The sequence below is a fragment of the Rhinolophus sinicus genome, chromosome 6, assembly GCF_057876585.1.
Source record: "Rhinolophus sinicus isolate RSI-liver-muscle chromosome 6, RSI-T2T, whole genome shotgun sequence".
In the NCBI taxonomy this organism is placed as follows: domain Eukaryota; kingdom Metazoa; phylum Chordata; class Mammalia; order Chiroptera; family Rhinolophidae; genus Rhinolophus; species Rhinolophus sinicus.
The window spans coordinates 12,205,885-12,228,673 of record NC_142506.1 but is presented as its reverse complement, the minus strand read 5'-3'; the positions used below and the strand labels follow the sequence as shown (position 1 = coordinate 12,228,673).

The following is a 22,789-nucleotide window of genomic DNA, read 5'->3' as shown; positions in this document are numbered from 1 at the left end:
TTCATTCCCACTTATATACTCAACAGATATGTATACGTATGTTCACCAAAAGATATACATAAGGGCTGGCCCAGTGGCTCAGGCGGTTAGAGCTCCATGCTCCTAACTCTGAAGGTTGCCGGTTCAATTCCCACATGGGCCAGTGGGCTCTCAACCACAAGGTTGTCAGTTCAATTCCTCGAGTCCCGCAAGGGATGGTGGGCTTCGCCCCCTGCAACTAGCAACGGCAACTGGACGTGGAGCTGAGCTGCACCCTCCACAGCTAAGACTGAAAGGACAGCAACTTGACTTGGAAAAAAGTCCTGGAAGTACACACTGTTCCCCAATAGAGTCCTGTTCCCCTTCCCCAATAAAATCTTAAAAAAAAAAAAAGAAAAAAGAAAAGAAAAAGAAAGCTATACATAAGAATGTTCATAATAGCTCCAAGTAGGAAACTACTCAAACACGCAAGAGTAACACAGATACATGAATTGTGGTATAGTCATATACAGAGGGTGCCAAAAAATGTATTCACATTTTAAGAAAGGAAAAAACTATTAAAATTGTAATATTCAATATATACTGATAACAAAAGATGAATACAAGTCACATTTGACTTCTGCAGTTATAAGAGGTGCTCAAAGTGGTTACCACCAGTGTGCAGACACTTCTGGTGATGGCAAACTACTGCTTGAGCAACGTGGACCAACGTGTCCACTTGTATACATTTTTTTGGCACTCCCAGTAGTTGAATACTAAAAGCAACAAGAATGAACAGACTATAACTACACATACCAACATGGCTGAATTTCACAGACTTAATGTTGAGCAAAAGAAGTCATGCCAAAGAGTTCAAACTATCCAGTTCCCTTTCTAGAACTCGATTAGCAGGTACAACTAGTCTGAGGTGTTGGAAGTCAGGACCGTGGCTCCGCTTGGAGAGTCTAATGACTGGAAAGAAGTGTGGAGGGGCCTTCTGAGGTCACATAATGTCCTGTTTCTTGATTTGAATGCCGGTGACACGTGTATTTGGTGGCTTTCTCTAATCATCCCTTTGCTCTTGCTTCTCCAGGCCCGATGGGCCTTGAGCCGTGAAAGAGGGAATGAAGCATGATGAGGTTCATCCATTTTATAGAGAAGGACATGGCTGTGTAGCGACCTGCCCAAGGTACAGGGAGAGCCAAACCTCAAATCCGGGTTCTTTGATGCTTTGCATGAGGCCCACTGATTTTTCCATATTGCCTTGCAGGATTGCATCAACTGGTCTCTCAGGCCTCCCTCTAGCTCCATGGCTTAGAAATGTCACATTTGCATTTGAGAATTTGAATCTTGAAGCTAGTCTAAGAAAGTGTAGTGTTTCAAGCTTTATCTTTGTTTATAGAGCCTTCTTTCTCACTACATTTTTTAAAAGCGATGTTTTTGATTAAGGGGATAAAACATTATAATTTTTAAAAAATGAAAATGAAAAAGAAAGATTGGAGGCCCATTAAACTCTGGGAGAAGAAATAGTAGTTTTCAATTTTGAGATTTCTTTTTTCCAACCCCATTGCATGGACATATGGAATTGTGTGTGACACATTTCTGCTCTAACCACAGAATTTCATGAATTTTCAGTCACTGAATAATGAAATAAATCATCATTCTAGATGAAAAGAAGGAGGCAGTTTTGAGGGCAAAAATATTTCCTTGAAAACTTTGTGAGAAACTAAGGCCTCAGCCACATTGAGTGGGACCGAGCCCTTAAAGGAAAAGTGTCCTATGCTTTTGGCATGAAAGAGCCGGTCACTGTTCCCGTAAGGTGAGGAGCTAGTGGCCACGTGTCTGAGATCTATTTAGTCTCTGCTTCTGTATGTCTACAGCTATAGTTAATAGTTAAGCATTGTTTGTTAATAGGCACATAAGAGAGTTCTCTTTTCGGCCAGTTGAAGAGGACGGGCTGTGAGGCAAGAAAATAGCCTTCCCCAAGTGCCTATTGGGTGGGTTCTCCACTACCGTTTTATTTGTTACCTAATCAAGTGGAGGCTGTTTATTCTCGCACACAGAAAGGACCTCTTGGGTATGGAGGTAGAGCTCGAATTCTTCCATGCGTGAAACCACTGAACGGATTTAAGCAAGGAGGAGATCTGGCCAGATTTTTATCTTTCAGGGCGATAAATGGAGTTATTGTTTCTCCACTTCTGCTAAAATGGCTTCTCCAATCCTGCCTTCTGGTGACAGGGGTAGAGCGAGTGACAACTGAGGAGAGTGGAGCCAGGGACAGTAGTTGGCGGGCCTGGTGAGATGTCATTGCATCCCCATCGAATACACCCATGAAACACCGCCCTCTCCTCCGTCCCATCCTTTCTGCTGTCACTGTCATTTACAATGTCAGTGTCACTATAAATCTTAAATGTCATTGTACATTTTACTTCTATATCCGTTGTTACCCACACCGTTCACAGTTACTATTTTTGCTTTAGGCATTTATGTGGTCACCTTGAGGGCTTCTTCCCCATCAAGCCTGAGAAGGAGGGGACTGTCCTAATTCCTAAAATGTAATTTGGGCTGGCACGTCCTAGTGGGGTTGAGTGACTTGCCTAGGGTCTTCTTTCGTGTTGGAAGATCTGGAGGGTGACTGCTCAGGATTCTGTGGTCTCATCGTCCCCTCCGGTAAAAAGATGGGGAGAAGGACAAGTGCTCACTGTCCTCCCTGAGGGACACAGAGGTGTGAAGGAAGATCTGTGGAGGGAGAGGGCGATTACCGTGGTCCCAACCTGCCTTAGGAAGGCGTTGAATGGTGAAGGAGCCAGCACGAGGTAACAGAAACTTGGACACTTTTATTCCATCTAACCTTCTTATTTTACGGGTGAGGAAATCAAGGTCCAGAGAAAGGAAGTCAATGATAACAATTGTTATAAATTGTTGAATGCTGGCTGCTTTATGGAATCCAACGAGAGAGTGTATTAGTTTCCTAGGGCTGTTGCAACAAATCACCACAAACTTGGTGGCCTAAAACAACAGAAATTTATCCTCTCACAGTTCTGGAGGCCAAAAGTCCAAAATCAAGGTGTCGGCTGGGCCGCCCTCCCTCCAGTGGCTCTAGGTGAGAATGCTTCCTTGTCTCTTTCAGTTTCTCATTGCTTCAGGCATTCTTTGGCTTGTGGGCAGCATAACTCCAAGCTCTGCCATCATCTTGTGGCTTTGCCGTCTCTGTCTCAACCCTCCCTCAGCCTTTCTCTTGTCATTGGATTTAGGGTTGACCCAGATAATCCAAGTTGACCTCCTATTGAGATTCTTTATATAACTACATTTGCAAAGACCCTTTTCCCAAATAAGGTTATATCCTTTGGGAGGCTGGGATTCATCCTACTACAGTGATATCATTAGCGACTCCATTTTGCCAAAGAAGACACTGGTGCTCAGAGACGTTAAGAGACCTTCCCAAAGCCACACCACCAGCGAATGGCTCTTTGCAGTATATTTACTAATAGTAGTGGTATTAACGGTAACTCACAGGCAGCACTGACATATATTAATTCAGTTAATGCTCTCAAAAACTCTATGAGAAGGCAGGTATTGTCATAATCCCCATTTTAGAGATGAGGAAACTGAGGCACAGAGGGGTTGGTTAATTTTCCCAAGGCCACACAGCCAGTGAAGAACAGAGCCAGGCACTCTGGCTTAGTCTGTGCTCTCATCCTTTCAGATACTGCCTTACATGCGCCTCCACAGACGCAAAAGGTCACCAGACAAACCATTTGTAAGTGATGTTTTCAGTGGAGCCTGGGGAGTTTGAAAAGGGGTTCTCTAAGGTGGACCCCCAAAATCTAGTGTGGCAGACAGACCTGGCAAGGTTGCAGATGCACGGGACTTGTACAGACCCCCTGGGCAAGGAGTAGTCCTCTGGATTTGGCAGGACTCCCTACCTGTCTGGAAGCTTTCGCCTCCTGGCTGGAGCCTTGCAACTGCTCTCTCTCTTCCTTGCTCCATACCTCCTCCCCTTTCCATGTCCAGCAGGGACCCGTTCCCTGCGGATTCTGCCACCTTATCTCATGTGCCCTCCCTTCCCTGTACTCCTCACCGTTACGTTAGTGTCCATAGCTCATCCTCCCCCCTCCCTGGGGACAGGAAGAGCCTCCCATCTAAAGTCTCCAGGCTTCTCCATCCTTCCATTGGCTGCCTTCAGGGCGATCTTACAACACTCACCTAGAGAAAGACCTTCATGCCCTCCCCATGGCCAGTTTAACCCCTTCTTCAGATTGCACCCCCCATGGCATTCTAAAACCTTACCTCCTCTCTGCTTTGTGCCGCATCCTGAAGGCCTGGACTGCCATTCATTCATTCATTCATTCATTCACTCATTCGTTCATTGAACAAATCTTTGTTGATTGCCTTGTCGGTGTCAGGAACCAGAAAAGCAGATGTGAACAAGGCAGCCCACGTTCTCCATCCTCATGGAACTTCCATTCCGGGGGGTCGGGAGGGGCATCAACTAACTAAACTCAGGAAAAACATGAAATAATTACGATAAAAGCTGTTAAGAGAAGAAATGAGGGGTGAGGAAGAATGAAGCAGTGGGTTGTGTGGAGGCTACTTGAGATAGGGTGATCAGGATTGGGGCCGAAGAGGTGCCAGAAGGTTCCTGTGATAACTGAGCTGGGTAATGTAGGTACAGTGCTTAGTAAAAGGGCAATAAATATTAGCCATTATCACTCACGCCATTGACCAAACTCTTTTTTTTTTTTTAAGATTTTTATTGGGGAAGGGGAACAGGACTTTATTGGGGAACAGTGTGTACTTCCAGGCCTTTTCTCCAAGTCAAGTTGTTGTCCTTTCAATCTTAGTTGTGGAGGGTGTTGTTCAGCTTCAAGTTGTTGTCCTTTCAGTCTTAGTTGTGGAGGGCGCAGCTCAGCTCCAGTTACAGCTGCCATTGCTAGTTGCAGGGGGTGCAGCCCACCATCCCTTGTGGGAGTCGAACTAGCAAACTTTGTGGTTGAGAGGATGCACTACAACCAACAGAACCATCCGGGAGCTCAGAGGCAGCTCAGCTCAAGGTGCTGTGTTCAATCTTAGTTGCAGGGGGCACAGCCCACCATCCCTTGCGAGAGTCGAACCAGCAACCTTGTGGTTGAGAGCCCACTGGCCCATGTGGGAATCGAACTGGCAGCCTTTGGAGTTAGGAGCATGGAGCTCTAACCGCCTGAGCCACCACGCCAGCCCCTGACCAAACATTTTTTGAGGGCTAATTGTTACACCCATAGACACCCGTGATCTTGGTCTCCAGTGGAGAATTATCTGGGCTCCCTCAAACCCATTAGCGTTCTTAGTTTTGCTGTTCAGATAAGTAAGCCAAATAAATCTATACCCAAAGTGGGGATTAATTCTGTTTTCGTCTCTAACACTCCACAAAAGATAACTGTCTCAGACGCCCGGCTAATGAATTCTATTATTTTTCTCTGTGGTCTTATCTTCAGCATTGATGTCTCCACACTGCTTCCCTTCCAGCTCCTTTCAGAAGGTTTTGATTTTGCAGCTGCCCTGAGGTGGCCTGTTGTCTCTGAATGTGGGTAAGGCTGACGGGTCTTTTGGGGAAACTGAAAAGCAGCCTCTGACTTTGAATAGGACATACTTCTGTGCTTGCGTCTTCCTAGCTTTCAAACACCTCGGATCTTTGAATCTCTGTGTCCTCAAAGCACCATTTTCTGGATCATTGACTTGTAATGGGAGCATTGCTGGGGAATTCTGGATCTCAGGCCCTGGAATCCTAATTAAACCAGACAAGCGAAATGAAGAGGAAAAGAGACTTGTGGGTATCTTCAGGGAAACAAAACCAAATTCCCCACAAGAAGGGAATGACGTGGCATTTGAACAAGAGCCTAGAATTCCTATAAGATTGCGTGAGAGCTGACATTTCAGAAACCAGACCCGCTCCCCCACCCTTAGCATTGCCTTCTGCTTTAAGGTGCAGCCTCTCCTGACATCTCCCCAAAGGCTTATGTTGTCAACACTGGGAAAAGGACACTGTGGGGGACATTGTGCTAACAGATTCATTCTCTTAGATAATTTCTCATGGCTGACCCAGGGCTTCATCTCATGGACCCTGATTCCTTCTTGATTAGCATTTGGCAAATGTGACTTATCTTGGACTTTTGGAAGCATCTGAGAAGCTGTCATATATATATTGGCCTTGGAATCCACTAAAAGAAATTTGCTAGTCCCTGTGAAATGGTTTCGTTCAGTTCAATACACTTACTGAGGGGCTTCTGAATGCCTGGCCCCATTGCTATCGCAGTGAAAGAAATGGCGATTGTCCATGAGATGCCCCTGATGACAAGTGGGGAGAGAAAGATGGGTCCATGCCGTGGTGGCCCAGCCTGAGGCAGAGTGGAATGAGGGTGCATCAGGGATGCCTTCTTGGGGGAGATGGTAGCCTTAGTTGGCTGAATAGTGCCTTCCCCCACATTCACATCCATCCAGAACCTCAGGATGTGACCATAATTGGAAAGAGTGTCTTTGCCGATGTGATACGGGAAGGATCAAGATGAGATCATACTGGATTCGGATGGTCTCTACATCCAGTAAGAGACAGAAAAGACCAGGGAAGAGGCCACGTGGTGATGGTGGCAAAGGATGGCCAAGTTTTCCTGGAGCCACCAGGAGCTGGAGGAGACAAGGAAGGATCCTCCCTTAGAGCCTTCAGAGGGAGCACAGCGCTGCCGACACCTTGATATCGGACTTCCAGTCTTCAGAACTGGGAGGGAACACATTTCTGTTGTTTGAAGCCACCCAGTTTGTGATAGCTTGTTATGGTGGCCTTGGACACCAATACAGTATCTCAGTATGTGAGCTGAGTCGTGAGGGAGAGCTGCCAGTCTTGCTACTTGGTTTCCCATCCCTTTTCCTCGTGTGAGCAGATCAAGATGGGAGAACTCCATTGGTCTGTGAGGTACGTGACAGCAGAAGCCTCGTTTACCTCATTATTTACTCCATAACCCCCCATTTACCGCCATATCTGGCACGTAGTGTTGCTTGTCAATATTTATTGAATGAATAGGTAACAGTGTGTGTGTGAATACATGAATGAATGAATGAATGAATGAATGAAAGTGTTGCTTTCAGAGGTGGACCAGTTTGCAAGCTGCAGGAAATAGGGTTCTCAAGTGGAAAAAACCATGGCAGCTGGAGTGAAAGGGCTATTCCAGGTGGTCTGGGTCAGGCACTCTTCCTGACCTGGTAAAAGTGGGCATTTAGGGAGGTTTCTCATGGAAGGTGTGCAGACCAGCCAGTAATGAAGACAAAGAGGACCGAATGGGGAGGAGGAGAAGGCCCTCTGCCATGTCCATTGCCCCCTCGATGCCAGACACTGTCCTGCGTCCGTTAATGTCCATCATCTTTCTCGTCATTCTTGGAACAATCCCGTAGGTGAGTCAAAATCCCCCCATTTTCCAGATGTGGAAACTGAGGCTCAGAGAGGTGAAGTAACTTGTCAAAAATTACATTGCCAGGAAGGGGCAGAACCCGAATTCAGGCCCAGGTCTCTTCTGCTCCCGTTCCTGTGCCGTACAATATGCTGCTTCCACTAATCAGAGTTATGGGATGGGAAGGTCGTCGGGGACCCTGAGGCCGGAAAAGGCTTCTATGCCTGGGAACAGGGGAGTTCTGGGGATGCGATCACATGAAGGCCATCAGCTGTGACCTTTGGCTTGTCTGGAATAGGGTTCAAGGGCAAAAATCAATGTAATATTTTTCCTTACCATGTTTCCTACTACTCCAAGTTATATTTTTCATTGTTGTCAGATTTGCAATAATAATCATTTTAAAGGTTAGATACCATCTGTTCCTACTTGATTTAAACCCCAATGTGTCTGATAATTAAGCCCTTCTTTTCACCCAGGGCAGCCCAGACACCCCAGTGGTATTTAGGACCCATTCACTTGTGCATCTGCTGATTCATTTCACAAACATGTGTCATCTGTGTGCCAAGTACTGACTGAACTTGGCTTAGGGGTTCATAGGACACTAGCCACCCAAATGCTGGAAGAGCTGCCCTTCCAGGTCCATTCCACAAGCCTCTGTAGTGCTACAATGTGAAAAGGAGCTGAAATAGAGGGAAGGAGAGGAGAAAGGTTGGAGAAGTCTCCAGAGAGGAGGTGAAGGCTGAGTAAGAGTTCACTAGGCGGGATGGGGAATGGCATCATAGCAGAGGGAATAGCCTGTGCAAAGGCACAGAGTCATGTTGGAGTGGGGCTGGAGGGTGTCGGACATCCTAAGAAGGACAACGTGTTTGAGTAAAACCAGTCACAGCCCTCGTCCTCTGGGACGTTACCCTTTTTTGTTACAGGTGGCGAAGGTAAATTCAGCTCATGATGGGACTTTGGTTTTAAGATGTGGACACTGGGACTTCCTGTTGTTCAGAGACAGTGCATGTAGGGGAGGCTGAGGCAGGATCATAAAGAGGAAATCACCTGGAGGGGAGACTGGAGTCTCCAGGCAGAGGGATCACCTTTGGAGCCACCACTGCTTTTGGGGAGAGAGTCAGGAAGGTCTGAATGGGGCGGGGCCAGGATGCCAGCAGCTCCATCCTGCTGGGGTCATGTTACTCTGCTGGAGGACAGCTGTGTCTTGCTCAGGGAATACCTGACAGTGGCCTCAGCACAGCAGCACTTTTTCTAGGTCGCCTGCTGGGAGTCAGGTCTAGGGTGGGGGAGGTTTCTAGTGCTGACGACTAGCAGCTCCTCCAGGGCCCCACTTCTTACGTCCCCTGCTGCATTTTCGTCCCTCTGTCACTACTTTCTCTGCTCAGACTCCTGTCCTGCTCACGGGTGTATGTTGGGGCAGGTTGTGAGCTATGTGTGTTATTATTTTCTTGCCCTGCTCTGCTTCATTTTCCTCCCCTTGTTGTCTGTCGAGATGACTTGTCAGGGGAGTTGACATGTTTTAACTTAAAAGGTTTCAGTTTAACTGCTGCTGGCTAAATATATTTTGACCTCAGTTCTGGACTGTGACTCTCTACTCAGCCATCGAGACCAAGGAAGCCTGGTGCCAAAACCCTTCTCTCTTTCTTTCTTGGACTGAGATTATCCTCAGCAGATTGGAAAGGATCTCTTGTGTCCTGAGGTCGTTCTTTGCAATCCAGTTCAGATATGGAGTTGGCCAGTGGGATGCCCAGGTGTGTGAATGGACCTGCCACAGAGGCATCTTATGTGATGCACGAAGCTGGCCTGCCATACGTGTCCAAATGTGTCTGGCCCTCATCCCATCTTTTTTTTTTTTTTTTTTTTTTTTTATAAAACCCAGCAGGCAATTTTCATATTCTGTGTCCCACGAAGGGTTGCACAAGCTCTGAGTAGCCACACACTCTGTCAGCGTATTAAATATTGGACTGAGACGAAGGGAAAAGAAATTCAAGGCATTAGCAACTCTCTGACAGAAGGTTGTTGGAGACCACAAAAGGAATTTATAGACAGCAAGAGTCCCACTTTTAATGCCAGGCAAAGAGGGTCCTTAGACAAAGCCCGTCAGCTTCCAGGCTCGACCCAGATCGGCCATTTCACTTCTTCCCCCACCCAGGCTCACCAAACTCAGTTCAGGGTGGGAAAGGGGAAGGAAAGAGAGGACACAGCTGTCCCTTAGCACAGGATCTGGGGGGCTTAAACTAGTGCCTCCACACACGACCCTCTAAGTATGAGATGGAGATCCCAGAGACAATGGAGAGTCAGCCTCTATATTAATTTGCTAATTCTTTAATCCGTTCATCATGTATTTATTGCGGATGGATACATACGTGGCCTTCACTGAGTCCAGCCCCGGGAATGCAGAGAACAGGGCAGATATAAGGGTGTAGAGGGGAAGATGGTGATCAAGGCATTACAAGTAGGATGAGGGTCTCAAAGGGAAAAGCACAGCAGTATAAGGGATAAAGGGGACATTTCCTGGGTGAGCTGACCCACGCAGGGGTGGAGGGTACACAGAAGGCCTCCGTGGCGCAATGACTTTACATCTGGCGCGTAAGGTATAAATGGAAATACCATCAGGGGAAGAGGGGAGAGAGGCGTGTATTAGGCAGGGGTAATTGCAAGTGCAAAGGCCCTGAGACAAGAGAGAGGAGAGGGGAGGTAATAAAGGATGGGTGGAGCAGAGACAACTTAGGCCAGCGGGAGAGGAGTGGCAAACGGTGAGGACAGAAGGATCGGAAGGTGCTAGACCTTAGAAGGCCCTAGAGGCCGTGTGAAGGACTGGGGACTCTAGGCAAAGGTCTCTGGGAAGCCATGAACTCGTTTTAAGGAGGAGAGTAACATGAGCAGGTTTGTGTTTTAAAAAAGATTCCTCTGGCTATTGTTTGAGGAAGGATCAGAGGGACAGGAATGGAAGCAGTGGGTCCAGTCAGGGGCTGGTCAGGAGATGACGATGGGTTGCACCCAGGGAAGCAGCCAGGAAGGTGGAGGGACTGGAGGTGTTTGTGGTCTATTTCAGGGTGTCACTGACAGGACCTGTTGATGGATCTGATAAGGACGTCAGGCAAGGCATCGCTTAGCAGAGCCCTGAGGGAGGTGAGGGAGTGAACCACGTGGGGGTGTGATATCTGGGGAAAGCATTTTTAGGCAGAGGGCACAGCAAGTGTGAAAACAGGAAGCGGCAACTTGCTTGGAATGTGTGAGTCTGGAGGCCAGTGTGGCTAATGCTGAATGAGAGAGGGACGGGGTGGGATGTGAGACCAGGAGATGTGAGCAGAGTCTCATGGTGGTGGTGGTGGTGGGGGGTGGGGGTGGGGTGGCAATCTTTCAGGTCCCTGAAGGTCATCTGAGAAAGCTGGGAAGGTTTGGGAGGATTTTAAACAGGTCCAAGACCTGATATGACTTACTTTTCTGTCTGTAGAGGATCACACAGACTGCTGTGTTGAGAAGAGATTCAGGGGGCAACGATGGAAGCAGAGAGACCCGTGAGGAAAGGGTTGTAATAGTCCTGTGGGGACAGAGTCCCAGAGAGCAGTTTCCAGGCTCTTGGCCTCACGTGGAGGGGTGCTGACTCGGGTAGTAGATGGCCATCAGCTGTGGCTAATTGACCATCAGCTGTAACCAGTTAGCCAATTAGCCACTGATATAACTGCTGCGGCTGCGTTGGTTGGTCAGTCGGTTGGTTGGCAGGCAGAGAAGCGGACAGCAGGTTGTAGGTCATGTGGATCCAGACTCCAGTGAGACTGTAGTGCCTGCAGTGAGACTATAGTGGTATGACTCCCCTACCTATGGCTCCGTGGGTGTTCCTTTTTGGTCTGGCCACATCCTGCGTTATTATGTGGGGAGCGGGACTAGAGGCCCCGCCTGCCGCCCTGCATGACAAATGGCACAGTGAGCAGGGTCCCCTGCACGACAGTTCCGATGAAAAAGATGGAGGCTCAGATTAGACTTACAGCTATGGGTGATGAAATGGAGTTGGGCTCTGGATATATTTGGAACAAAGGGAGTAGAGTGTGAGAGAAACAGAAGCATCAAGAATAGCGTCCAAGGCTCTGGGCCTGACAAACTGGGAGGAAGCTGTTGCCCTCTCTCTCCCAGGATGGGGCAGCCTATGGGAAGAGCAGGTTTGGGGAGGACGGAGGGATGATCTTGAACATGTTCAGTTTGAAGTTTCTATTGAACGTCAATGTGGAGATGCAGAGCGAGCCGTGGAGTCTGGAATTAGAGAAAATTGGACGTCAGCAGCATTTGGGTGGTATTTACAGCTTGGGCTGGATGACCTCACTCACCAAGGGAGTGGGAGTAGACACAAAGAAAGTCTAAAGACCGAGTACTGGGGTACACCATTTATTAGTCAGGAAAATAAGGAGACAAGGATAAACTGCAGGGAGCAGGAGGCGAAGAGTGAGTGGTGTCCCAGAGGTGGAGTGAGGGAGGTATTTCGAGATGCAGGGAGGTCAGCTGTGCCATATGCTGCTAACTGGTCGCCCGATGAGAAGTGAAAATGGACTGCAGTTTTAGGGACTGTCGGAGTCCCTGGTTACCTTTATGAGTACACTTTCAGGAAGACGTGGGATTGAGAGCCTGAATAGAGAAGTTCAAAGAGAATAGATTGGAATAAGAAGCTAGCCAGCAGCTAAGGGGACAGTGACCAAGCCGAGGAGCAGGGCTGACCGTCAGACAGGGTATCTGCACCACAGCCAAGTGGACCGGGGAAATAGGGCAGACCCAAGCAGGAGAAACTGACGTGCGAAAAATACAAACTAGGGAAACAGGAAAAGTCCAGAACATGGACCTGGAGAATCAGACAGGGAGGGAGACGTCAGTTTGGGGCACTCTGTTTCCAAGCTCAGAACCACAAGACTCATTTCAGATAGTTCCATTGGTGGGGCGAGGACTTTGTCTACACCGCTGGGCTGGGACAGGGCTGGCCAGTACAGGATGGGAATGGGACCAGTATATGAGGGTCTTCAGTGCACACAGCTGAGCAGGGCAATGGTTCTGACTGTACATGACAGTGACCTATGATGCTTTTCAAAAATACAGAGCTCTGGGCCCCACCTCTGAGAATCCTCATCTATTCATCTTGAATGGGGCTGGGTCCTGTTTTCAAACATTTTCCCAGGTGATTGTAATGTGCTGCCCGCTTCGGCTTATTCCTGAGCTTGGGACTGGACCAGGCTGGGAGGCACTTTGACATAAAGGAGGCCATAGGGAAAGTCAGCCCTGGCATTGGGAAGGCAATACTTGCTGGAATCTCTGAAGGAATTTGTTGGCTTTCTTCAGAAGAGCAATTCTCATAACATTTACCAAAATGAAAATCCTGATTAATTCTGCAGGTTTATAGCTCCCCAGAGGCTGGAGAAAAACATCACTTGGCAGCAATCATAAACTTTATTCTGGCAGCATAGACAGTGTTGCAAATCGTAGATATGGAGATGCACATACTTTTCTGGAATTCCAATGTACTCCGTCCATAGAATGCAGAGAAACACAGTCACGGCCTATTGCTCACGCTGCCACCTAGAGCAAGTGCTTCCGGGGACTATTCTGGGTTGCTTAGCTCTCTCATTGCAAAGTTCCACAATGTTCTGGGCAGATGTGGTTTTTGTCAGCCTGGCATTTCTTCCTTTTTGGGGGAATCACTTTGTGTCATTATGTGCCGTTAGGATAGGCTGTCGATGACAATAGTTAACCTGACCTCTGCCTGTAGAGACATGATCCAGGCCTAGCTAATGATAGCAGCACGATCCCTGGAAACAGTGATTGGCTCACGCGGTCCGCCTGGAATTCAAAAAGGGCCAATGAGCACTGTTTTTTTTTTCTTTTTTCTTTTTTCAGGGTTATTATATGGATATTGGTTTCTTGTCGACCTCACGGGAAGGTGGAAGTGTGGGTATGCACTGAAGCGTGAGGCAGGCATGGTCAAAGAGTTTGTGAGGCAGCTGTCCCTGGGATGTCCAGGTGTCTGTCTCAGGGTCGTAACAGTCAAAGGAGGCAGAGTCCTCGATGGTACAATCTGTGGTCAGCCGCCGCCCACCCGTCACGTACAGCTTGTTCCCCATGACGGTGGCCCCGTGGTGCATCCTCCGGTCTTTCATGTCTGCACATTTGACAAATTTGTTGGACTGAGGGTCATAAGCTAGAATCCTCCTTGTGTAACCTGAAAACCAAATGGCATATTGGCAAGGTCAGCACTGCTCCTTTGGGACTGGAGGTGAGCAGTCCAGGGACGTGTGTGGTCTCTGCCATCGTCTAACACCGAGGCTGGACTTTGAACTAAAGTGCGGCTGTTTCAGTAGCCTGTCCGAGGTCTAGTGTGTGGTAGAGCTGGGGTTGGGACCCGGATCTGTCTGACTTTGGCCCCTACATCCCTAACCCCCAGTTCTGGCGGCACGTAAGCCATCCTTCAATTGGGAGTAGCTTCCTGCTTCCGATGGCTTTTTCATCTCTCTCACACACCCATCCAAGAGTTACAACAATCCAAGAAGGAGCCCCCACCACAGAGCTATCTGGTAGGTACTTTTAGGATCCTCATTTTACAGAGGAGCGAACTGAGGCACAAACAGAATAATAACTTGCTAAAGAGCACACAGCCAGTTAGTGGCAGAGTCAGGATTTGAACTCAGCTCTGTCTGACCTCCAAACCAGTCCTCTTAACCCTGCGACTGTCCTGTGATTGCAGAGGACTGATCCATCAGTAGTGAATATTAACAATAGCAGTTTTTGAGTATTTGGCAGCTGTCTGGAATAGTGCTAAGTGCTTTTGATAAGGGAGCACGTTTTATTATCACAACAAGTCTGTCAAATAGGTATTATTTCATTCCTGTTTACAGATAAAGACAGGGAGAAACTTCTGGATGAGAAAAGAAGTTTGTCACATCATCCACATTCCCCTAGCTAGCTAGAGGGATGTGGTTTTAAAAGACGGACTTGTAGAACAACGTCTGTCTATTAGTGACCCTTTTTCCATGGGAGATGCCAAGTCTGTGCCCAGCCTAGCGATCCGTGGTTCAGACTCACCTCCCACGATGACAATCCGCTCCCCAAGCACCACCGCAGGGGCACACACATTCTTGATCATTCTCGTCTCCATTTTGAACCATGTGTTTCTGGAAATGTGATAAACCTGAGGGAGAAATATAATTAATGATACTGCCTTTTAAAGTGATATATATGTGCACATGCGCGTGTACACACACACACACACACACACACACACACACACAGTGCCAAAAAAATGTATACACATTTTAAGAAAGGAAAACTATTAAAATTGTAATACTCAATATATACCAATAACGAGCGATGACTACAAGTCACGTTTGACTTCTGCAATGACAGGAGGTGCTCAAAGTGGTTACCATCAGCCTCCAGACACTTCTGATGACGGCAAACTACTGCTTGAGCAACGTTGACACAAATGTCCACTTGTGTACATTTTTGGTCACCCCTGGTGTGTGTGTGTGTGTGTGTATAATAGAAGTGATCTTTTCACTTTTTTCCAATTTTTAAAATGTTAGCCTATTACCATCAATAAAAAAAACTATAATTAAATAACAAAGAAAAACGGTACTAGAAATTGGTCCTTATGTGACCCCATGAGATCAGTGGCTGAGTTTCTACAGACGGACCAAGAGTTATGCCTTGTGGTGTGCATTTGCTTACCTTTCTTGGAACATTTTTTTCTTTTAATGAGAAATGGAGCAACTTGGATATTCATGAAACCAATGATTTTTTTCAATTATTTTTATTTCTGGCTCATATTTAAATTTCTAACTTTTCTAGTGTATCTGAGAGGGTCTTAGAGCCAAGAATAAATATGGGGCTAAGTGAGGAAGGCTTTGAACAGTTCATGCCTGAAACTCATTAGAATCATAGAAAAAGGCAGCATAAGAGAAGGAAAAAAAGAGCAAAAAGGCGGGGGCAGGACTCCTTGGCCACGCTCTGAAACAGGGCAGCAAATCATGATTCCCAGAATATATTCTCCTGTTAATTTCTTCAGTTTAAAGTCCAAATATGAAATGTAAATTAGTTCATTACTGGCAAAATTTAGCACAAGAGATATAGGATGGACTTCCTATAAAAAAAGGAGGAACAAAAACATTCATTTACAGAGGAAAATGGCACAGTATTCTTCACTGGAAATCCTTTCTGTATAAAATATAATCGCCATCATATTTAAAGGCCTTTTTTTTTTAAATCACTTTACCAACTTTGATCTTCACAACCACCATATGAAGTAGGTACTATTATTTTCCCCCCATTTTTCAGATAAGACATTGAGGCTCAGAGAGGTTGTGATATGCCCAACGTCACACAGCTAGAGTGAGGGGAAGAGCTGGTCTGGATGAGCCCAGTCCATGCTCTGAAGCTCCACCCTCAAGACTCTGCCTGGGACCATGTAGGCGTGGCATTACTTGATGGAAGCTTTGGAGCGTGGAGACAGACCTCCTGAAGTCTGTGTCAATCATTTAAGTCAGTGAAGCATAGAGGAGACCAAGAGCTAGAGACAGGGACAATCACAATGGCTGTCAAGCCACAGGGTTTTATTGGAAAATATGTAAGTGACATTCTTTGGAAAGTGGGAACCATGGAGGAAAAGCAAACACTGGTTGCATTTTCCTTGAGTGAGTAATTGCCTTCTGGCCTTCTGTTTTCTATCAGATTTGGGTATGGTTTCAAAAATAGATTAAACATTTGCTCAGGATCTTCATAATACCCCCGGAGAGGCCGGGGCAAGGATATCAAAGGATGGTCTCTGACCAGGGGAGGAAGTGATACTTTGTTACGGTTAGGATCTGCTTAATGCCTTCCAGAAACAGAGGTAGAAAGAAGGCCAGGTGGAAAGGTATGGGTACTCACACACTTCACACAGTAACCCCTTTGCAGTATAGTTCTTGACGGAATACATCCTGCCCGTGAACCATCCTATGAAGGAACCTCTGAAAACCCAACCTACTCCATCAAGAAACCCCAAGCATTCTTCTTAAACTATATCTAAATGAGTAAACTTTCCATTTCTAAGCTAATGTGATAGAGATAAGAAAGCTTCCCCAATTAATAACTTTCCCCTTTCTCATCACTGCAGTGTAAAAGGATCACTCGGATATTCGTGGTGTTTTGTTTGTTTTGTAAGGGTCTTAATTTGTACTATGAATTTCTTGATATGCCAACGTAAGAGATTTTTTTGAGCTTGGTATTTATTCTTAGGAAGCTGACAATTTTGCAGTGTGGAATCATTATCATATTTGTTCACTGTATTTTGGAAAATGGTTTTAAAAAAAAAAAGAGGCTCTAGCTTTATATAGAAGCACTATATTACATCTGTGTTGTGTGGCCAGAGCTTGGAGGGAGCATAACACGTCTCGCTTGGCTTAAGTAAACAAGTGGGATCTGGAACAGACTCAGAATCTGCCTAGATGGTCAGGGAGGAGCCAAAAATATGGGCTGGAGAAGTGTAGGCAAGAGAAAAAAAAAAAAACAAGAAAAGAATTAAATCAGAGTTGGTCACTTTTCTGCATCTCCACTAGCAGCAACTTAGCCCAAGCCACCACTGTCTGTCACCTGGACCTCTAGAACTGTCCCCCAACTCTCCTCCCTTTGTCCACTCAGGCCCTCTCCAATCCCTTCTCCACACAGTGTCCACCGGGAGCTTCTAAAGATGCAAATTTGATTACTTAACCCACCCCGTGACTCTCAGCCTACAAACCCAATTCCTTGACAAAACCTAGGAAGCCAGGTCAGATCAGTCTCATTTCCACCAACACCCCCCCCCCCCCCCCCAGGAATGTTCCAGGATTACTGTAGGAGGGATGCAGGGGCAGCAGTCCAAGGGGGAAGGGGTTGCTCAGCGTAGCTTGGGAAGCTCCGCCTTGTACACTACTTTCTCCCCATTGGTCTATGTGGCAGCTCCACTGTCATGCTTTCCGTTTCTCAAGGGGATGGGCTGTGCCCCCTTTCTGCTTCAGATTCTTTGTACCAGCCATTCCCTTACCAGGAATGCCAGCACTCTCTCAACAGACGACTCTGCCTTCTGCAGAGAATGGGAGATTTGTCTGCTCAGAGGAGCTTCCCATCCATCTGGGTCCATGTCAGAGCCTCTCATCCACCCAGCTATTCTCCCTCATCTTTTATCTTCATCCTCCCCTGCCTCCTCTCTTCTCTTGCCTCTCTGCTCAGGTCAGCTTACACCAACCTCACATAGTTCCCTCCAAAGCTCCCCGATTCCCTCTGAACTGGTGTAGACTCCCCCCCTTAGAGCACCCCTCTATGCAGCATCTGAATTGTAATTATTTTGTAAACTCCAGGCGGGTAGGTGCAATTTACTGGCCAGGGCTGTGTCCCGAGGGCTTTCACTGTGATTGGCTCTCAATGTCACTTTTATAAATGAACAAGCAAATCTCAGGGGTCTCCTTGATTATTTTAACATAGGCTCGTTATTCAAGTTTTTCATACCAGTAGATGAACTGCAGAACTTGCTAGAACTTGCATAAAGTTGGGAAACACTTAATATTCTGAAATTTGGGTCTTTATTGATTACATTTCTCAGAGAGCTTGTGAGTGAAATTAGCATCTACCTGTCACTTAAGGCAAGGTGTTCGCCACCTGGCTGCACATTAGAATCTCCTGGAGACTTTTGTAAACCATCAATGTCAGGATCCCACACAAAGAGGTTCTGACTCAGCAGATCTGAGGTCAGGTTCCAGGACATTTGGTAACAGACTGGACCAATGCTTCGGAATCTCCTTTTAAATCCTTACTGATTTGGGTTAGAAGCACCCACCAAATTCCTATAGGACTTCACTATTTGACGTTCAGTGTGTTCTACCTTGAACTTTTAGATATACCATTTTTTTCTCAAATTAAGTTAAACTCTTTGTGGATAGGGATTGTACCTAGTGTACCTTTATATGAATTAATCTTACACAAAAAGTCTTTATAAATGGATAAAAATCTTGCTGAAATTAAACTTTCTTCCCTCTTTCCTTCCTTCCCTCCCCCCTTCTTCTTTCTCCTGCAGATGACAAGTGTGTGTATTATATATGGGTGTATATATGTATGTGTGAATGTGTGTATGTATAGGTGTGTACATATGTGTCTGTGTGTATGTGCACCTATATGTGTATGTATGTACATTTCTGTATGTGTGTTTATGTGTATGTGTATCTATGTGCGTACATATGCATGGGTGAGTATGTTTGTATGTGTGCATGTGTGTATGTATAATATATGTTTGCACATGTGTCTCTGTGTGTATGTGCACCTATACGTGTATGTATGTACATTCCTATGTGTGTATGCTGTGTGTATATGTATGTGCGTATATATGCACGTGTGAGTATGTTTGTATGTGTGCAGGTGGGCACACTCTCGTGCATTTACACAACGGGAAGGACCAGCCATTTACCTGGATGAGGCGTACAGGGTTCTGCATGATGTCCTCTCCCCCGAAAAGGTAGAGTCTTTGGTCTTTCACAGCGACTGCAGGGTGGAGAACCTCCACTGGCATGCTGGCCACGCTCTCCCAGACGTTGCAGATGCTGTCGAATCTCTCCATGGAGCCCATGACCTCCTGCCCTTCTCCAATCCCCCCGATGGAGAAGATGAAGTTCTTATGGGCAGTGCTTCGGTGGGAGTAGCGGGCTGCCAGCATGGGCTGCCCCAGGCTCCACTGATTGAGCTTCAGGGAGAAGACATAGACATTGTGACTGGGTACCCTCTTCTGTGCGTCGACAGCCATGCCTCCCAGCACGTACACGCTGCGGTGCAAGGAGACGGCCGCCGCCTTGTACAGCCGGGTCGGGAGCTTGGCCAGGCTCTGCCATTGGCCAGTCTGCGTGTTGTACAGCAGAACGTCCCGGGTGGTCTGCTGGTTGTCCTTCCTTCCACCCAAGAGGATGAGGAAGTCTTGGTAAGAGTTTCTTGGGGGGATGTGCCACGGAGGTTGGAGGTCTGGGGCACTGGTGGCGCCGTACGAAGGAAACATCTGCCTCTTGGCTGTCTCCAAGATGATCTGGCATGAGGGCGAGGACTGTAGGAGGGCATCATTGGCAATGAAGTGGTGGAAGAAGGCCGGATGGATGTACTGAAGCCTGACGAGCCGGAACAGGTCCTGCATGTATCGTTTCCGGGCCTGGAGGTCATGCTTGATCCAAACCATGAGGGCCTCAAACACCTTCTCTTCCTCCCCACAGAGCCCGTCATCTCCCAGGTAGTCCCTCAGTTCCAAAGCACAGAGCTCCTTCAGGTCCGCCGACGCAGACACCTCTGGGAAGTACGTCAGGGCCACCTCCCTGGCTTTCTTCTTGAGGGTCTTGCAACTTAAGAGCTCAGAGAGTCTGACCATGCCCAGGCAGTTGCTGGGGGTCAGCTGGCTCTGGAGGTAGGAGGAGCAGGCCTCAAACAGCTTGGGGTACTGAAGCATGGAGGCGGCTTCCATCAAAGGCAGAACGTTGTCGGCTGTGATGTGCACCGCCCCGGTGTACACATACAGGACGATCTGGTCCAGAGTCATGGAGTTGATGCCTTTCAGCTGGACTTTGGCCTCACTGCTCTCCCGGAAGTTGCTGCAGAACATGGCCCTGAAGTAAGGGCTGCTGGAGGCCAGCACGTTTCGGTGGCAGGGGACCTCCCAGGCCCCAGCACAGATACTCACATCAGTCAGGATGCTGTTTTGTCTGAAGCCATTGAGCTGCCTCAACAATTCGGAGGAGAAGTCATGGTCGTTGAAGAGCAGCCCATCTGGCGATGACTCGTTCATCCTGCAAAGAGGGGAAGAAGTCCCACGAGGGAGCATGTGCTGGATGGAGGGTTTGGCTGTGGAGTCTCCAAGACCTTAGAGCATCTGCGTCCTTTCTCTAAGACGCGTGAGGGTATTGCCAAGAAAATCCTGTAGTGAAGATTGGAAAGGGAGGCCACCTGCCCTCCAGACCTCACAGCTCACACCTCTCCTTTTGGTTATGGTTCCTCTCAAAGGTAACAGGCAAACAGCATCTTCAGATAATCTGAGAAAAAATGAGCAAACAAACAGAAACAGTGAAGACTGTTGGAAGTTACTCTATTGTCAGGAGTGGAAATGTTAGCCTAAAGCAAAATGACAGTCTATGCGTTTGTCCACCAGAAGCCTTTCTCTAGATTCTCAGCCTATTTGTTATTTTTGTAAACTCATCTAAGCATCTTTCTGGGTGTTAGTCCTTCCGGAAGGATGTCATTCTGGGGGTGTGGCCTTCTGCTAACGAGACAGGAATGAGGGATGAAATGGACCTTTGCAATCTTCTTTTTTCCCCCTTGAGAATATGAAGTCTTTAGGGTTTTGTTTTCAAGATTGGATAAATAGGAAGCACAAACCCAAGAGTAACCTGGGCAGTGTTTATTGGATGATGCCTGGTGGTCTACCTGTTAAAAAATGAAACATCAGAGACATTTACCTTGTTTTGTGGCAGTACCATCCGCCGATGCCTGGTCCGGCTGGTCCCTCCAGAGTTTCCACCTCTGGCTCCAAGTGAAACCATAAACCCAGGCCTTTCCTTCAGTTGGCAAATGATTTGTCCTGGGAGAGTTCTGGATTTGTTTATGCTGAAGGCGCTTTCACAGTTTTCTAGAGCTTTGTGAAAGAACCGCTGGGCAGGGAGACAGTGTATACATTCCAGGGCTAAGAATAGTTGCATATGTACTTTCCACTGTTATGACATGTGACTTTCCAGTTGCCTTTTGCAGCAAGCCGAGGGCCTGTAGAGCCGGCGCATGCCCACATGCCTTGTTTCTTTGGCAAGTGTTTACATCGGCATAAATAGATCCGAAGGAACGGCTTCTCTGAGACAGGACTTTGCTGCCCATTTGGAAACATCCCGAGTCCCGTGTCCTAAAAGTGCCCGGGAATTCTAGATGTCTGTAAACAGGTTGCTGTGATCTGGTGATAGTCACTGAAGGTAGTTCTGGGTGCATGGAAGGTGGCAGATGGTCCCAAGGGAAGCCCAAATGTGGGCCCAGGGGTGCTATTTAATGGGTCTGTATTTCCCACCTGCCTGCCAGGGTCAATGGGGAGGGCTGTCATTTCCTCCTCCGGCCTCTGAGATGATGGAATCCATGACAAAAGTGGTATTTAATGTTTGTGAAGCACCCCAGCGTTTCCAGACTTGGAAGAACCAAAGCTTGGTGGCTGCTCCTTCCCCCAGAGGCTTCTGTTTTAAAGGGGTGAGGGCAGCAGCACTCCTGCATGACACCCCTGCCTCGCTCAGAAAGTGCTGATTGTTTTTCCGTTAGTTTTTAAAAATAGTTTTTTTGCTTTTTTGTTTTACTTTTCCGGTTTTTTTTTTCCTGTCAGAAAGGCTTGAGATCGAGGCAGGAGGCAAGGCATATTGCTCTAGAGTGTGCCAGAAAGAGAGTGAGAGAGGGAGGGAGACATGGAGGAAGAGGGAGGAAGAAGAAGAGAGAGAGGGGGAGGAGGGAGAGAGACAGAGGAGAAAAAGGAGGAGGAGGGAGAAGAAGCAGGAGGAAAAGGAGAGAGGGAGGAAGGGAGAAGAAGGAAGGGGAGCAGGGAGAGGAGAATGGTGACGGTTATGGAGTAGCGTCAGCACCGGGGCGGGCTGCTATGGACCTATGAGGATGACTAAGAGGGACCCCAGGTCTGTCCTGCCCCTGCTTCCTGGGAGGTCCTGACTGAGGGTACCAGCAGTGAGTGACAGGGAAGCCTGGTTTTCTCTCCTCAGATCTCGCTTGCATTATTGTAACAGCCTCGCACACTGACTTTCCCCTCGCTCCTGTCTCTTTCCCTCCAATAACCCGGTCACCACCAGAGTAACCGGGGGAAAGGCACATCAGAACCTGCCAGTTCCCTGCATTACGCCCTTCAGCGGCTCCCCAAGTCTGAGGATAAAGTCCAGACTATTTAGCAGGAATCAGACTGGTCTCCTGTCCACTTCCATAACTGGCTTTGGTCACTTCCCTCCCCCACTTATATTTTGATTCTGGCTCCATCAAACGACTCGTAGGTCCTTACATGTATCTAGTTCCTCTTGGGGAGCTGGGCTGGCCAGGCCTTTAGGGGACCACAGGGCAGGGTGGAAGGAGGAGTGTCTCTCATTCGTAGTTGCAGGTCATAGAGTGGATCATCTCCCAAAGAGTACAGAAGGTCAAGGTCAGGCAAGTATATCCATAACATGCCACTGGGGTTGGGGGCTTAGAGGCCAGAATGAGGAGACCTGAGCCAAGGGGTCAGAGACCCATGGAGATACAAGCAAAATGCTGGAGAGAGGAGCTGTTGGGATAGCTATCAGTGCTGGTGAGTATTCCTTCACTTCTGAGCCATGCTGGTGATCTAATAGACGAGTAGCTAAATTCCTTATAGGGCCTGTGTTCCTTCTGTTGCAAGCTTC

At 47.5% G+C, this 22,789-nt stretch overlaps 2 protein-coding genes across 2 annotated transcripts in view; one reads left to right on the top strand and one right to left on the bottom strand.

Annotated features, from left to right (window-relative positions):
- NTAQ1 (N-terminal glutamine amidase 1) overlaps positions 1 to 22,789 on the top strand; it is a 213,821-nt gene that overhangs the window by 148,831 nt on the left and 42,201 nt on the right. The window lies entirely within an intron of this gene.
- On the bottom strand, positions 11,744 to 21,055 carry KLHL38 (kelch like family member 38). Its single transcript, XM_019719409.3, has 4 exons — positions 20,843 to 21,055; positions 18,823 to 20,419; positions 14,436 to 14,541; positions 11,744 to 13,575 (listed from the first exon to the last, which is right to left on the bottom strand). The coding sequence occupies exons 2-4, from the start codon at positions 20,209 to 20,211 to the stop codon at positions 13,259 to 13,261; spliced, it is 1,812 nt and encodes a 603-aa protein (XP_019574968.3). The 5' UTR covers positions 20,212 to 20,419; positions 20,843 to 21,055; the 3' UTR covers positions 11,744 to 13,258.

Coding starts and splice junctions, on each gene's coding strand:
- KLHL38 (XM_019719409.3), bottom strand. CDS start 20,211: ATGCTCCCTCGTGGGACTTCTTCCCCTCTTTGCAGGATGAACGAGTCA. Junction 14,542..18,822: donor ACCCTGTACGCCTCATCCAG/GTAAATGGCTGG, acceptor TTTCTCCCTCAG/GTTTATCACATTTCCAGAAA. Junction 13,576..14,435: donor GCGGATTGTCATCGTGGGAG/GTGAGTCTGAAC, acceptor TTTGGTTTTCAG/GTTACACAAGGAGGATTCTA.